The 12,961-nt window shown below is 46.4% G+C and overlaps 1 protein-coding gene across 5 annotated transcripts in view; it reads left to right on the top strand.

Moving 5' to 3' along the window:
• Positions 1–12,339, top strand: part of rerea (arginine-glutamic acid dipeptide (RE) repeats a) — a 200,797-nt gene extending 188,458 nt beyond the window's left edge. For 3 of the 5 annotated variants that reach the window (XM_054768130.1, XM_054768122.1, XM_054768146.1), the window contains 11 exons: positions 4,269–4,431; positions 4,523–4,615; positions 4,994–5,193; positions 6,343–6,504; positions 6,584–6,697; positions 6,781–8,162; positions 8,531–8,753; positions 8,824–9,544; positions 10,266–10,439; positions 10,529–10,709; positions 10,785–12,339. In XM_054768130.1, coding sequence (XP_054624105.1) covers positions 4,269–4,431; positions 4,523–4,615; positions 4,994–5,193; positions 6,343–6,504; positions 6,584–6,697; positions 6,781–8,162; positions 8,531–8,753; positions 8,824–9,544; positions 10,266–10,439; positions 10,529–10,709; positions 10,785–10,818 — 3,447 coding nt within the window. In that variant the 3' untranslated portion in view covers positions 10,819–12,339. The remainder of the gene's footprint in view (positions 1–4,268; positions 4,432–4,522; positions 4,616–4,993; positions 5,194–6,342; positions 6,505–6,583; positions 6,698–6,780; positions 8,163–8,530; positions 8,754–8,823; positions 9,545–10,265; positions 10,440–10,528; positions 10,710–10,784) is intronic. The other 2 variants (XM_054768138.1, XM_054768155.1) reach the window with 1 other exon arrangement.
• Positions 12,340–12,961: the final 622 nt, after the last annotated feature.

Genomic DNA, 12,961 nt, shown 5'->3' with positions numbered 1-12,961 from the left:
TTGGTCGGGGCTCCTTTTGCCTGAATTACTGCAGCAATACGGCGTGGCATGGAGTCGATCAGCCTGTGGCACTCCTCAGGTTTTATGAGGACCCAGGTTGCTCTGATAGTGGCCTTCAGCTCTTCTGTATTGTGGGGTCTGGCGTATCGCATTTTCCTCTTGACAACACCAGTAGATGGATGACAGGGCACCCCAAACCATTAACCAACTGTACACTGGACCTCAAGCAATGTGGATTTTGTCTCTCTGTTCTGTCTCTTCTCCCTTTCTCCAGATTTTGGGACGGTGATATTGGGGAATGGGGGCTGGGTGGATCTTGTGCTGGTTCATGGCCGAGACCAAGGATCTTGGGCTCAGAAAGGGTGGTGACCACTGATCTACAGTTTGGTCTCGTTCTATATGATATGCAATTTAACTACTATGAGCATCCAGTCCCTCACTTTACCTCAGTTGTCAGTAAGCAGGAAGGGTGCAGGTTCAGGCGGTACTAATGGATGTTTACACAACTCATAATCAGTCCTCCAAACACCAAAATAGTTGTGAAAGCTTGTTGTCCAAATTCAGCTCCCAGAATTTATTGCACAGATTTTTTATTTTCCCAGAGCTGTTTTTGGAAGGGTTTGTGGTCAGATTCTTTGCTTGATTGTCCATTGTTATCCACTGCTTGGCTTTAAACCTCCTCTTCCACACTCGGCCCTCCCCCTCTTTCTGCTTTCCCCTGTCCTCTTTCTTCCCCTGCTCTTGCCAGTAACGGCCTTAACCGTTTGGCTTCATGTCAAAGCGGGGGCCTTTTGTGGCTCTGTCACAAATCTGCCAGGAAAAACAGAAACCATCTGTTCAGGCCTGAGCCGAAGAGAGGATGAGGGTGTAAATACATGAGTTTAGCCCTCGCTCTCAGTCCTGCCCTTGCGCTCGAGACCTCCGAGACTTCCCACTTGGCCTCAGCGTGCCCTCCCAACTAGCAATTATAGTGTAGATGAATGGAACCTCATCAAGTGTAATTCTTAAAAACAGGAACATCATCAGTGTGATTCAACACTGAGTGATTCACCGCTTGATGCAAATGCTTCATTTGATACTATTTATGTGAGTCATTCCAATAACTAGTTACAAGTCCAATTTCACTTGCAATCTGAGCACTCACTCTGTTTCTCAGCCCTGTGTCCACAGAGAGGAACTATTGGCGTAGTTGAATCTTGTAGTCCACGACGTGTCACACATCTGCTTGTTTGTAGGCAACCATTTTAAGTGGCAGTGAATGCAGTGGAAGCTCTGAGTGTCGTGTTCGGAGGGTAAGCCCTTTCCATGTAGGATAATCCACCGACCAGAAAGCTCCTGCAGATAGAAGCCCTCGAAAAGGCCTCATAATGCCGAGCTTATGTTGTCACTATTTCATGTTCTGCTGCGTGGCAACACACTCTGTACTGCGCTGCTCTGATTTAGTGGACAGGCGGTGGGAATTATGACCTGTCCCATATACCGGTGCAATGCTTAAGTTGTCATTTTTTGTTTGAAAAAAGGCAGTATGCAGAGCCAAAGTTGACTAAAAACTAGTTACAGTTACAATGTAGTGAAAATGGTAGCTTGACAAATGTACAACGTACAAGGAGTGTTCATCTGTAGCATCTGACTTTTATGGCTTCAAACCAGACATTTTTTTAAATGGGCAGAGGTAGTCAGTCTCGTTTTGGCACTAATTTTACAGTACGTGACCTTTGAACTGCAGGAATGTCAAATTCATCTGCAACCACCCCACTTTATAACTTAACCGCTGCAGTATTTTAGCATGCATCCATTTAGTGTTCACGGAAATTTAACATTTTAGTTCATCAATTAATTCTACAAGCATTGTCAGTGCACCTGCTAATGCCCCATTCTAAGGCATAAGTTAATGTTTTCATAAGTCTGTGCCCGGTGCAATGGTATTTGACACAGCGCAAATGATTGCGAGCCAGGGTGACCTTGCCCTTTGTTCGCCAAGCTGTTGTTGAAGTCGTGTAGATGTCAGCCTGCAGCGAGGAGGCAGAGAGGCACTGCTGAGATCGGTCATTAAGCGCATAGCAAAGCAGGCGCGCGGCACCACTCGACACTTTTGATCTGCACATTTCAATTAGATTGCACATCAGGATGCCTGCCTACCCTCAGTTAGCACCTGCGCCCTGCACACACTATGTTGCTAGCAAGACTAAAATCAAAGGGGTACAGGAAATCACTGCCAACTTGTTTCTACTTAGTTACCAGCAGAAACACATGGCAACAGCACTGAGCAGGTAGTCAGGTAGAAGGGAAAAAAATGTTTTAAGATTTGTAAATGTGCCACAAGTAAGAGCTAAATCTTTCCTCCTTTCCGCCATTCATTTTTGTCTGCTGAGCTCCAGTTCATAACATCCACTCAACTACTCCAGATGTGCTCATCTGCAAAAGTAAAGCAGACTGAGAAAACGTAGGATCACTCTGAGAGAGTCAATTGTAAACACTGAGCAGCACCTTTGCTCACTCTGAAATAGTGAGAATATTCCATCAAGCGTTTTCCAGCAATGCTTTGTTTGATAAGACGAAGTCCTACCGGCACTGGGAGGTGTAAATTTTTCCTTGGTGAAGGGATATCTTATTAAACTGGCCTAAGTCCACAGAGCTAATCATTTTCTGCCAAGCACAGCAGCAACTGAGGAAGAATTAACCCACTCTCTCATGTCTAATACTCATAACGTCTAGCGGCATTTAATGAGCAACCACTGACGAATCTCCTTGCCTAAGTGTTCTCAGAGTAAACAACATATCAACAGGCTCCCAGTAGTATTACATCTCACCTTATAAGGAATAAGAAACCAAAGCTGCACTTTTGATGGATACCGTTGCATTCTACTTGTCTTTAAGGGCCTGTCCACACATTGTGCCGGATTAGTATATAGTCGCATCCTGAGTGAAAACGACGTAATACACAAGGCACACCAACGTGTGGCGCTGTGAACAGGCAGACAGACGGAACCATGTGACACTCCAAACCATAGAAGAAGAAAGAACAAATTCACATAAGTCCATCGTCTTCCGCTTACGAGAAGTGGAATTACTTCTGCGAGTCATTATGAAGTATAAGATATAAGACAACAAAATATGAGGAGAATGTCGACTGGGGTGAGTCATGTCCGTCAAAATAGTATGTTGCCTTGCCTTGTCACTTCTGGTCACGTGACGGGACGGTGGCATCATCGTTTTTAGCGAATTGCTAGTCCATACGGAAATGGCGGTCCGGCGTTTTCAGATTTTGTCACTCTGGAAGCCATTTTTTAAAACACCGTTTCAGGTCACCCAGAGCGCCGTCCCCTTGTAGATAAGAGGCTGAAATGATAAAATACTTTGCCATTTTGACCTGAGAGCGTTTCCGTGTGGAAAACCCTCTAAGATTCTGCTGACTTTTTTTGATAGAATACTGTATGTTACGCTGGCAAAGACAAGCTGTGGACGCTCTTTAGTGTGCATGGGCTAGCTAATTTATGTCAAGTTTCCTAACCGAAGAGAAACAATCAATCGCCATTAAACCTTGGGAGCTTTGTAGAACAGCAGTTTAACAGACTTTAGACGGTAAATGGGTGCCCTCTGGGCTTTAAAGATTACAGTTGACTTACGATTCACCCCACAACTACACCACACCTTCATGAATTTATAATGGAGGCCGCCGGCCGGGGAGGGCTGTCAGCAAGTGAAAACATACAGGAAATGACATGCTTGCATATGCAGATAGCTTCATTTATCATAATTGCATGTGTTGTAATGTTTCTGTCAGGTATTGATTTACTGACAGCCCCGTTTTGCAAGCTGGATTTATTCGTTGGGGAGATTGCCGCACTGAATGTTTGATTAAAGTTCAATTGACTCTTCCAGTGAAGGGGTGAGGAGCCATTTCACTCCCCATTTGTAGCGCCAAAGCTCTGCCTGACATGTTCTTTTGTTCCCTTTCAAGCTGCTGCCACCCAGGCAGCCACCAGTGCACTGATCCTAATATCCTTGCATTCAGTCAGCCTTCTCCTCTAATCCTGGGACAGACGAGGCCTAAGCACAAACATGCCCAGCCAGCTACAAATCCTGGCATGGACTCACCCACTTTGTGGCCTCTTACTATGGCATACTCTGCATTTGCCGCACATTTTTACTAAGAAACTCCTTTCAGCGAGACACCTCCACATATTTTTATATTTACTGTAGTAGAGATGGTGATATGTATTGTGAGCGACTCCATGCACTTCACAGTACTTTGTGTTTTATTTCAGGGTGAGCTCATTACCTTCTACTACTATTGGAAGAAGACCCCAGAGGCCGCCAGTTGTCGAGCCCATCGCAGACATCGGCGCCAACCTGTCTTTCGCCGCATCAAGACGCGAACGGCTTCAACTCCTGTCAACACTCCTTCACGTCCACCCTCCAGTGAATTCTGTACGTATTCTAGACTCCCCAAGAAGCAGGAGGAAGGGTATGTGTTTGTGTGGCAAGATATATGACGTCTCGTCTCCTTTGTGTCTTCCAGTGGACCTGAGCTCGGCCAGTGAAGATGACTTTGACAGTGAGGACAGCGAACAGGAGCTGAAGGGCTACGCCTGCCGCCACTGCTTCACTACCAGTAAGCTGCTGCGACTCATTATTAGGCGCTCGCCGGGCACGTGCTCCACAATGTGCTGTGTGACAGATGGGCATCAGATGATGTTGAGACTAATTCGATCAAATCAGACACGAGGCCACAGCTCATTCGCTCGTCACCTCATCCATAGCCTCTCCACTCACAGCTGGCTCCCATTTGATCGCACTTAGATTAACACCATCACAACAAGGGCATAAGATAACTTGAGCTTCAGAGCGATAACCTGCACAGACCTAGTATTGTCATTACTGACAACTTGTTGCAGCTGTAGTTGTGAGCTAAATATCTGTGTGCTGTTTGTACATATAATTGCTGTTGGGTTGGGTTTTGTTTCCAACACGTGTAAATTTTCTCCCTTAGCCTCCAAGGACTGGCACCACGGGGGCAGAGAGAATATCTTGCTGTGCACAGACTGCCGTATTCACTTCAAGAAATACGGTGAACTGCCTCCCATTGAGAAGCCCGTGGACCCGCCGCCATTTATGTTCAAACCCGTCAAAGAGGAAGAGGATGGACTCAGCGGGAAGCATAGCATGAGGACCAGACGGAACCGAGGATCGGTAATCACACTTTTTCCTGATTTCTCTCCATTTTCCTATGATCATTTAAGCCAGGGGTGTCAAACTCAATCGCACAGGGAGCCAAAACTCAAAGCCTACTTTAGGTTGTTGGCCGAACTGGACATTACCAATCCCCAACACCGCCCCCATTATTTATTCAGAAATTTTCAACACTACATTTCTGCATATTCAAAGAAGAATTGTAGTTAGTCTGATCAGATTTTGAGAAAATGTCTCATTAGCATGAATAGATAAGTAAACAGCCTACACACCTTTTATCCCGGTTCCCCGCGCAGTACCGGGATTGGAACATACAATATAATGCACCCCTGTGGTTGCGTTTTCAGGTTGGGACAAAATGCGCATGACAGCTGGTGAATGTGTCTTTATGTGAAATGTGCATTTTTTTCATGTCCATTCATTCCTGCTTGAAATTTCTACTTCCCGATTCTACTTTCCATGGATAGACTGTGGTTGTTTTGGCGTGGTTGTTCATTTCAATAAAGTGATTGTTGATGGACCACCTCTACGTCATTCTCGCAATGTCCAGGCAAAAGTTACAGTATTTTATATCAACACAAAAACATCACAATCTGTGAGATGTGTAACCCGGAAGAGTTTGCAGCTGTGGGATGGGCAGATTACACATTTCCCAGCATGCTTTGTTGTCGTTAAAATGATCACTTATGACTGTCTTATGCCTCTTTAAGGTGTTATTTTGTACAGACAGGGTGTAATACCGGTAGTTAAAGTGATGCTGTTTTTTAGTCGTGTACATTCAAATTATTTGTACTTTTGGTCTGAATCTGGCACCCTTATTAAGAATGGTTGTGAATTTTGTGCCATATGCAATATGGTTTCCCCTTTTAAAATTCCAGATGAGTAGTTTATACCAGAGGAATATCTTCATTACTCAGAACTCTGTAAGTACTTTGTTTGATTAGGTCCGCGAGGTGGGCCAACTCAATGCTATTTTCCAAACAGTTGCGCGGGCTGGATGAAATTGCAACGCTGGCCAGATTTGGCCCCTGGGCCTGAGTTTGACCCATATGCTTTAATGTAGAAACAACTTAACATAAGGAACAATATTAGTCAAGTAACATTTGGCTAACTTTATTTACTTTTGACTCATCTTGTTTATCTCGATAGATGTCAACACTACGTAGTGGTCGTAAGAAACAAACAGCCAGTCCCGATGGCCGAGCCTCGCCTATCAATGAGGATCTGCGCTCCAGCGGACGTACTTCACCAAGTGCTGCGAGCACCGACAGCACCGACAGCAAGATGGACACCATGAAGAAGTCCAGCAAGGTAAACACTGCATTTATTTATATTTAGTTGGTCTACTTGTTGAATGTGTAATAACACCTCTACTCCTCTGGCTTAACAGAAGATTAAAGAGGAGGCTCCTTCACCCATCAAGAGTGCCAAACGGCAGCGAGAGAAAGGAGTTTCAGACACAGAGGAGCCTGAGAGGGCCAGTGCCAAAAAGTCCAAAACACAAGTGTGTTTTGCTCTTGTTGTCTTGTTTGTAAGTACATCACATCGCCTTATGATGCTCATGCTTCTCTCCTTCTTCTTACTCAGGAGCTGAGTCGACCAGACTCCCCCTCAGAGTGCGAGGGAGAAGGAGAGGGTGAAGGCGAGGGTGAGAGCTCCGATGGACGCAGTATCAATGAGGAGCTCAGCAGCGATCCTAAAGACATTGACCAGGACAACCGCAGCTCTTCCCCAAGCATCCCCAGTCCCCGCGACAACGAGAGCGACTCGGACTCTTCTGCCCAGCAACAGCAGCTTCTGCAGAGCCAGCACCCTCCAGTCATCCAGTGTCAGCCGAGCACCTCATCAGCTGCTCCCTCTGCACCACCTCCTCCCCCCACAGCTTCAGCCGCATCGCTTCCCCCACAGGTCTCACCCACAGCAGCCTCTTCCTCTCTTCCCCCTCAGCCTCTTCCCCAGACAAGCCCCATGGCTCTCATTCAGTCAGGAGCCTCCCACCATCCTCAAAGGCTTCCCTCTCCACATTCACCCCTGACTCAAGCCCCGCCTCCTGGTCCTCCAGTTCCACCTCAGTCATTACCCAGCTCGCATCACGGGGCCATGCCTCCCATGCCTCACCCCCTGCAGGCTGGCCCCCCACACATGCCTCACCCTCACTCAATGCCTGTACAGGGCTTCCCTGTCGGTCAGTCTCAGGTCCCAACCCCACCCATATCAGGCATGTCACAACCAAGGCCACACACACCACCTTCACAGTCATCTTCTCACAGTGGAGGACAGCCTCCCCGGGAGCAACCCCTCCCACCTGCACCAATGTCCATGCCTCACATCAAGCCCCCGCCAACCACACCTATTCCTCAGATACCCACTTCGCAGTCCCACAAACACCCGCCACATGTGTCAGCACCCCCATTCCCACAGATGCCTTCTAACCTGCCTCCACCTCCAGCCCTCAAGCCCCTCAGCTCGCTATCCACCCACCACCCTCCATCGGCACACCCACCCCCTCTGCAGCTAATGCCTCAGGGGCAGCAGCTTCAGCCCCCTTCTGCACAGCCTCCAGTTCTCACCCAGTCCCAAAGTCTGCCACCATCATCCAGCCACCAACCACCTCCAGCTTCTCCACTGCCACCCTCTGCAGCAGCATCACACCCCAACGGACCGCCACAGCCCTCCTTTTCTCATCCTTTCAGTACTGTTCTACCTCCAACTGGGCCCCCTGCTTCCTCCTCAAACTCTTTGCCGGGTTTACAACCGACATCGTCCTCCATGCCGCCCTCGTCCATCTCCATGCCACTTCCCGCCTCCGTCAGTTGTAGCGGCCTGGGCGTGGGGCTCCCACCTGTGCACATCAAGGAGGAGCCGCTGGACGAAACGGAGGAGCCAGAGAGCCCCCCACCTCCACAGAGGAGTCCCTCCCCAGAGCCCACTGTTGTCAACACACCAAGCCATGCCAGCCAATCGGCACGGTATGCTCTCCACGCTGATTTCGTCACTGTATCATTGACCAACATGCCCTGTGCAGGCCTTTATATAGTTACTGTGCTGCACTGTGATTGACACATCACACAGCTGGAAATTGTCATCAAACACGAGCAGGGAGATAAATGACATTGAGAAGAATGCGTGTGTATAGTTGTTTTGTGTTTTAAGTGGCTCTTAAAGTGCAATGAGGACGTTAATCACTCCAGCTTCTTAATACTATGTCGCTAAGTGTGACATCAAGCAAAAATTATGAGTCACGCCTATTACAGCAATTATTGTATCTTATCTTTAGCTTTCATTTATTCAGTCCTTATTTTTAATATGTTTTATGTAATCTTTGCTCTGAACACAGATTCTACAAGCACCTGGACCGGGGCTACAACTCGTGTGCTAGGACAGATTTCTACTTCACTCCCTTGGCCTCATCCAAACTGGCCAAGAAACGAGAGGAGACTCTGGAGAAGGCCAAGAGGGAAGCTGAGCAGAAAGCAAGAGAAGAGAAAGAGAGAGAACGGGAGAGGGAAAAAGAGCGAGAAAGAGAGCGAGAGCGAGAGAAGGAAGCTGAACGAGCGGCGGTGAGTTTTGTGTTCATTTTCTATGTATGTTCTTGAAACAATCCTAAACATGGCCACTTTCCCTTCACAGAAAGCCTCCAATTCAGCTCATGAGGGCAGAATAGGTGAACCCCAGATGGCCGGGCCTGCCCACATGCGTCCACCGTTTGACGGGCCCCCCACTACAATCGCAGCTGTGCCTCCGTACATCGGCCCAGACACGCCTGCCCTGCGCACCCTCAGCGAATATGCCCGACCCCACGTCATGTCCCCCACCAATCGAAACCACCCTTTCTTTGTGTCCCTCAACCCCGCGGACCCTCTGCTGGCCTACCACATGCCCAGCCTCTATAACGCCGATCCAGCCATGCGGGAACGCGAACTACGAGAGCGGGAGATGCGTGAGCGGGAGATTCGCGAAAGGGAACTACGGGAAAGGATGAAACCCGGTTTTGAGGTCAAACCTCCTGAGATGGACGCACTCCACCCTTCCACAAACCCCATGGAGCACTTTGCCCGGCACGGGGCCATCACATTGCCCCCCATGGCCGGCCCTCACCCCTTTGCTTCCTTCCACCCGGGCTTGAACCCATTAGAGCGCGAGCGGCTGGCTCTTGCCGGGCCTCAGCTGCGGCCAGATATGAGCTACCCGGAGAGGCTGGCGGCAGAGAGACTCCATGCAGAGAGGATGGCCACCGTGGCAAACGACCCCATCGCCCGGCTACAGATGTTCAACGTCACGCCGCATCACCACCAGCACTCTCACATCCACTCCCATCTGCACCTGCACCAGCAAGACCCCCTCCACCAAGGTAAATGAAAGCCCTGCTTGCACACAAACACTAGCTTAACATCCCCAATACATACATCTCATCTACACAAATGATTCATTCTATTGATTATTTACTAAATGTTAAATTTACTCAAAGCTCTTATATTATGTGCAGTATACAGTGTGTTGACATCAATGTTTTAGATGGTATCGTTGTGTGCTCTCAATAGAGTTTTGCAGATTTCTACCAAAAACACATGTATATGAAACACACATTTTTATTAATACTACATAAGACCAAAAACATCTAGACATTTTGATCTCATGGCATAAAAAGAGCACTTTTGTGACAACCAGACTTAAAACATAATGCAGTTTTCGTACAACTTCATTCTCCTGCATTCTCACGCATTGGATGATTACAATGAAATGTGTACTTGGTGCTGTGTATGTTTTTATAGACTTGCTAATATTATAACATGTTTCTGAATATTTTCTATGGAATTATGATGTGCCTTTTTGAGATGTTAATAAGCACAAAGTCTGCTGTATTTGAATTCACATTGTTTAGACAAGCCAGCATATATTAGCTGTGAAGACATTGCAATTGAACTTTGTGTTAAACAAATGTAAAGGATGATTTAATGATTACAATGTGAATGTATCTAATAATAATTGTGAAACTAAGCTAAGAGTAGTAACATGATGCAGTGTAGCATGCTCTTTCTGTGCCCTGACCCTAAGACTCTGACACCCAGAAGGTGGTGGTGAATGTCTTGTGTGTCCTCCAGGTTCTGGGGCCCACCCCCTCGCTGTAGACCCCCTGGCAGCTGGACCTCACCTGGCTCGCTTTCCTTACCCGCCCGGTGCCATTCCCAACCCTCTCCTCAGCCAGCCACCGCACGAACACGAGATGCTGCGCCACCCTGTCTTTGGTAAGCTGACGGCCAATCTCATCTCTTGATGAATCGTCACATCAGCCAGATTGCCTGATCAAATCTTTGCTTTGTTTCCTGCGCGGCAGGCACTCCGTACCCAAGGGACCTACCAGGAGGTCTGCCACCGCCCATGTCTGCAGCCCACCAACTGCAGGCCATGCACGCCCAGTCTGCTGAGCTCCAGAGGCTGGCCATGGAGCAGCAGTGGCTCCACGGACATCATCACATGCACGGTGGTCCGCTACCTGGCCAGGAGGACTACTACAGGTCAGAGAAGCGCCATGATGAACACGTGAAGCGCACGTGTCAAATATGTAACACACCCTGTTGTGTGTGTTTTAGCCGGCTGAAGAAAGAGAGCGACAAGCAGCTGTGAGACAACCAAGTGCAGGACAACAGGAAGTTGTGCCAGAGCGGAAAAAGGCCAAGTAGAACGTCTAAACTCTTGTTTTTCCAAACTTTATTTTTTCCAAGATATGGACATTTCTTTGGTATATACCCAGTGCAAGTGGGACAACATCCTGAAGACTCCTTCCTGCATGACAACACTTCACTCACATTTTTTTGTAGGTGCTAGAAGAAGACACACTGTGCTTATCCAAAAACAAAACACAAAAAATTAAAAAATAACAAGTGCTATCTTAAATTCAACATTTATTTTAATACATTGTTGGAGGTTTTTTCATTGTTTTAAAGAACTACCACCGCATGGTGTTTTTTTTAAACTGTAAATAGTATATATATAAACATATAATTATTATTATAATTATTATTATTACTAGGTGTGGACAAACAAGAAGTCATCCTCTGCTACAGCTCTTTTTGATGCCTTCACCCTTGTTTCAGAGGGGAAGCACCACGGCATTATTTCTGCAGTTTCCTCACAAAATTGCGCTTTAAGTTGTGACCTTGGTCTGACATTGGCGTGTTAGATTTAGTCCTACGTAGCCCACATGATGACCCACTCTCCCCCCCCCACCACCACCACACCCCTTGCCCTGTGACGCCCTCTCATCATACTGCAGCCTGTCAGAATGTGTCGACTGTTCAGTTGATTTGAAACACTTGAAGCTTCAGTTATGAGTGCACGCTGAAGCCAGCCATCACAAAATTGCACTGAAATTGGTTTTTAATCCCTCTGCCATTAACTACTTGATGACTTTCATTCCTTTATAAACAATGTGAGGAGAGGAAATAATGAGAATAATGGCTTTTAATGCTGCCTGATCCAGTCAGTCATGATGGCTCACTGTATCCTCTTCTTACTGGCTTACTGGGCTGCGCTCATGTTCACTGTGACGCTAGAGAGGGCGGGGCCTGCCAACATGTGACCAGCAAGTACATATTTTGTTTTCTGCAATAGTTCCATCTAACAAGACGGTTTGACTGTCATGGACAAAAACTGCTTATGCTCTTTTTTTTTTTTACCCAAATGAAGAAACTCTACCTGCATTTTAAACATGACCACCTTCCTTGGAGCACATTTTTTTTCTATGCTTTGCAGACATCATCCAACCGAGTCCTGACAATAGGTTTTTGTCTCCTCACCTCCCTCTTGATGCGCTCCTCGCCCTCTTCCCTCCCTCCTTTGCCCATCATGCACCCCACTTGTGTCTCCCAAGCCTTTGGTGTTAAGTGTTGTCAATGGTTTAGCTTCTCTTTTCAGAAAGCGGCAGCAGCAGAATGTCCATTCTGACTGCCCAGATTTATATATATACTGGTATCTTGAAGCTTATTGTATATATGAGTAGTCGCCATGGGATGACACAATGTAAACAAAAAGTAGAAAGAATAAGACAAATTGTGAGTCCTGTGTTCTCTGCATTTGAGTATTTTGTAATTTTTTTGAAAAATTTGTGGAATTAAAATAAACTGAGTTACACCACAAGAAATGACATCCATGAGTTTGTTGTATTTATTTTTTATAATTAAAGTTAATGTTTTAGATGTATTTGCTGAATAACTGATCATTATTTTATTTTATTTTTTGTTTGTTTTTTTCTTTCTTTCTTTTTTGAAGGGAATATTGTCCCAAAACTCGTATTTCACTGAAAAATGTTGACATTTTTACTATTAGATTACTAGTATTTTTACTATTAGAAGATTTAAACTCTGCCTTGTGCACTGGTCAAAAGCCCTCTGGAAGAAAATAGAGCATTATGCAATGAGATGAAGGTGCTGCATAACGATATCAAGGCATTATTGGAAGGCAATGCTGCATTGCATGCTACTCTTAAGAAAGCTACAAACCCCATGGAAGAAACTAAAGCATTATGCAAGGATGTTAGGGTTTTGCGGGATGATATCAAGGCACTACTGGAAGATCATGCCGCCTTAAGCGATGCTCTCAATGAAGTTAATAGCCCTATGGAAGAAAATACAGCACTATGTAAAGATATCAAGGTCCTACAGGATGATATCAAGGCACTATTGGAAGACAATGCTGCCTTGTGCACCACTCTTGAGGAAGAGAAAGAAGCAAATGAAAAATATAATTGATGAGATGGATCAGAATGCAT

This window comes from Dunckerocampus dactyliophorus, chromosome 1, assembly GCF_027744805.1.
Source record: "Dunckerocampus dactyliophorus isolate RoL2022-P2 chromosome 1, RoL_Ddac_1.1, whole genome shotgun sequence".
NCBI lineage: Eukaryota > Metazoa > Chordata > Actinopteri > Syngnathiformes > Syngnathidae > Dunckerocampus > Dunckerocampus dactyliophorus.
This window is presented reverse-complemented; position numbering and strand designations above follow the sequence as displayed.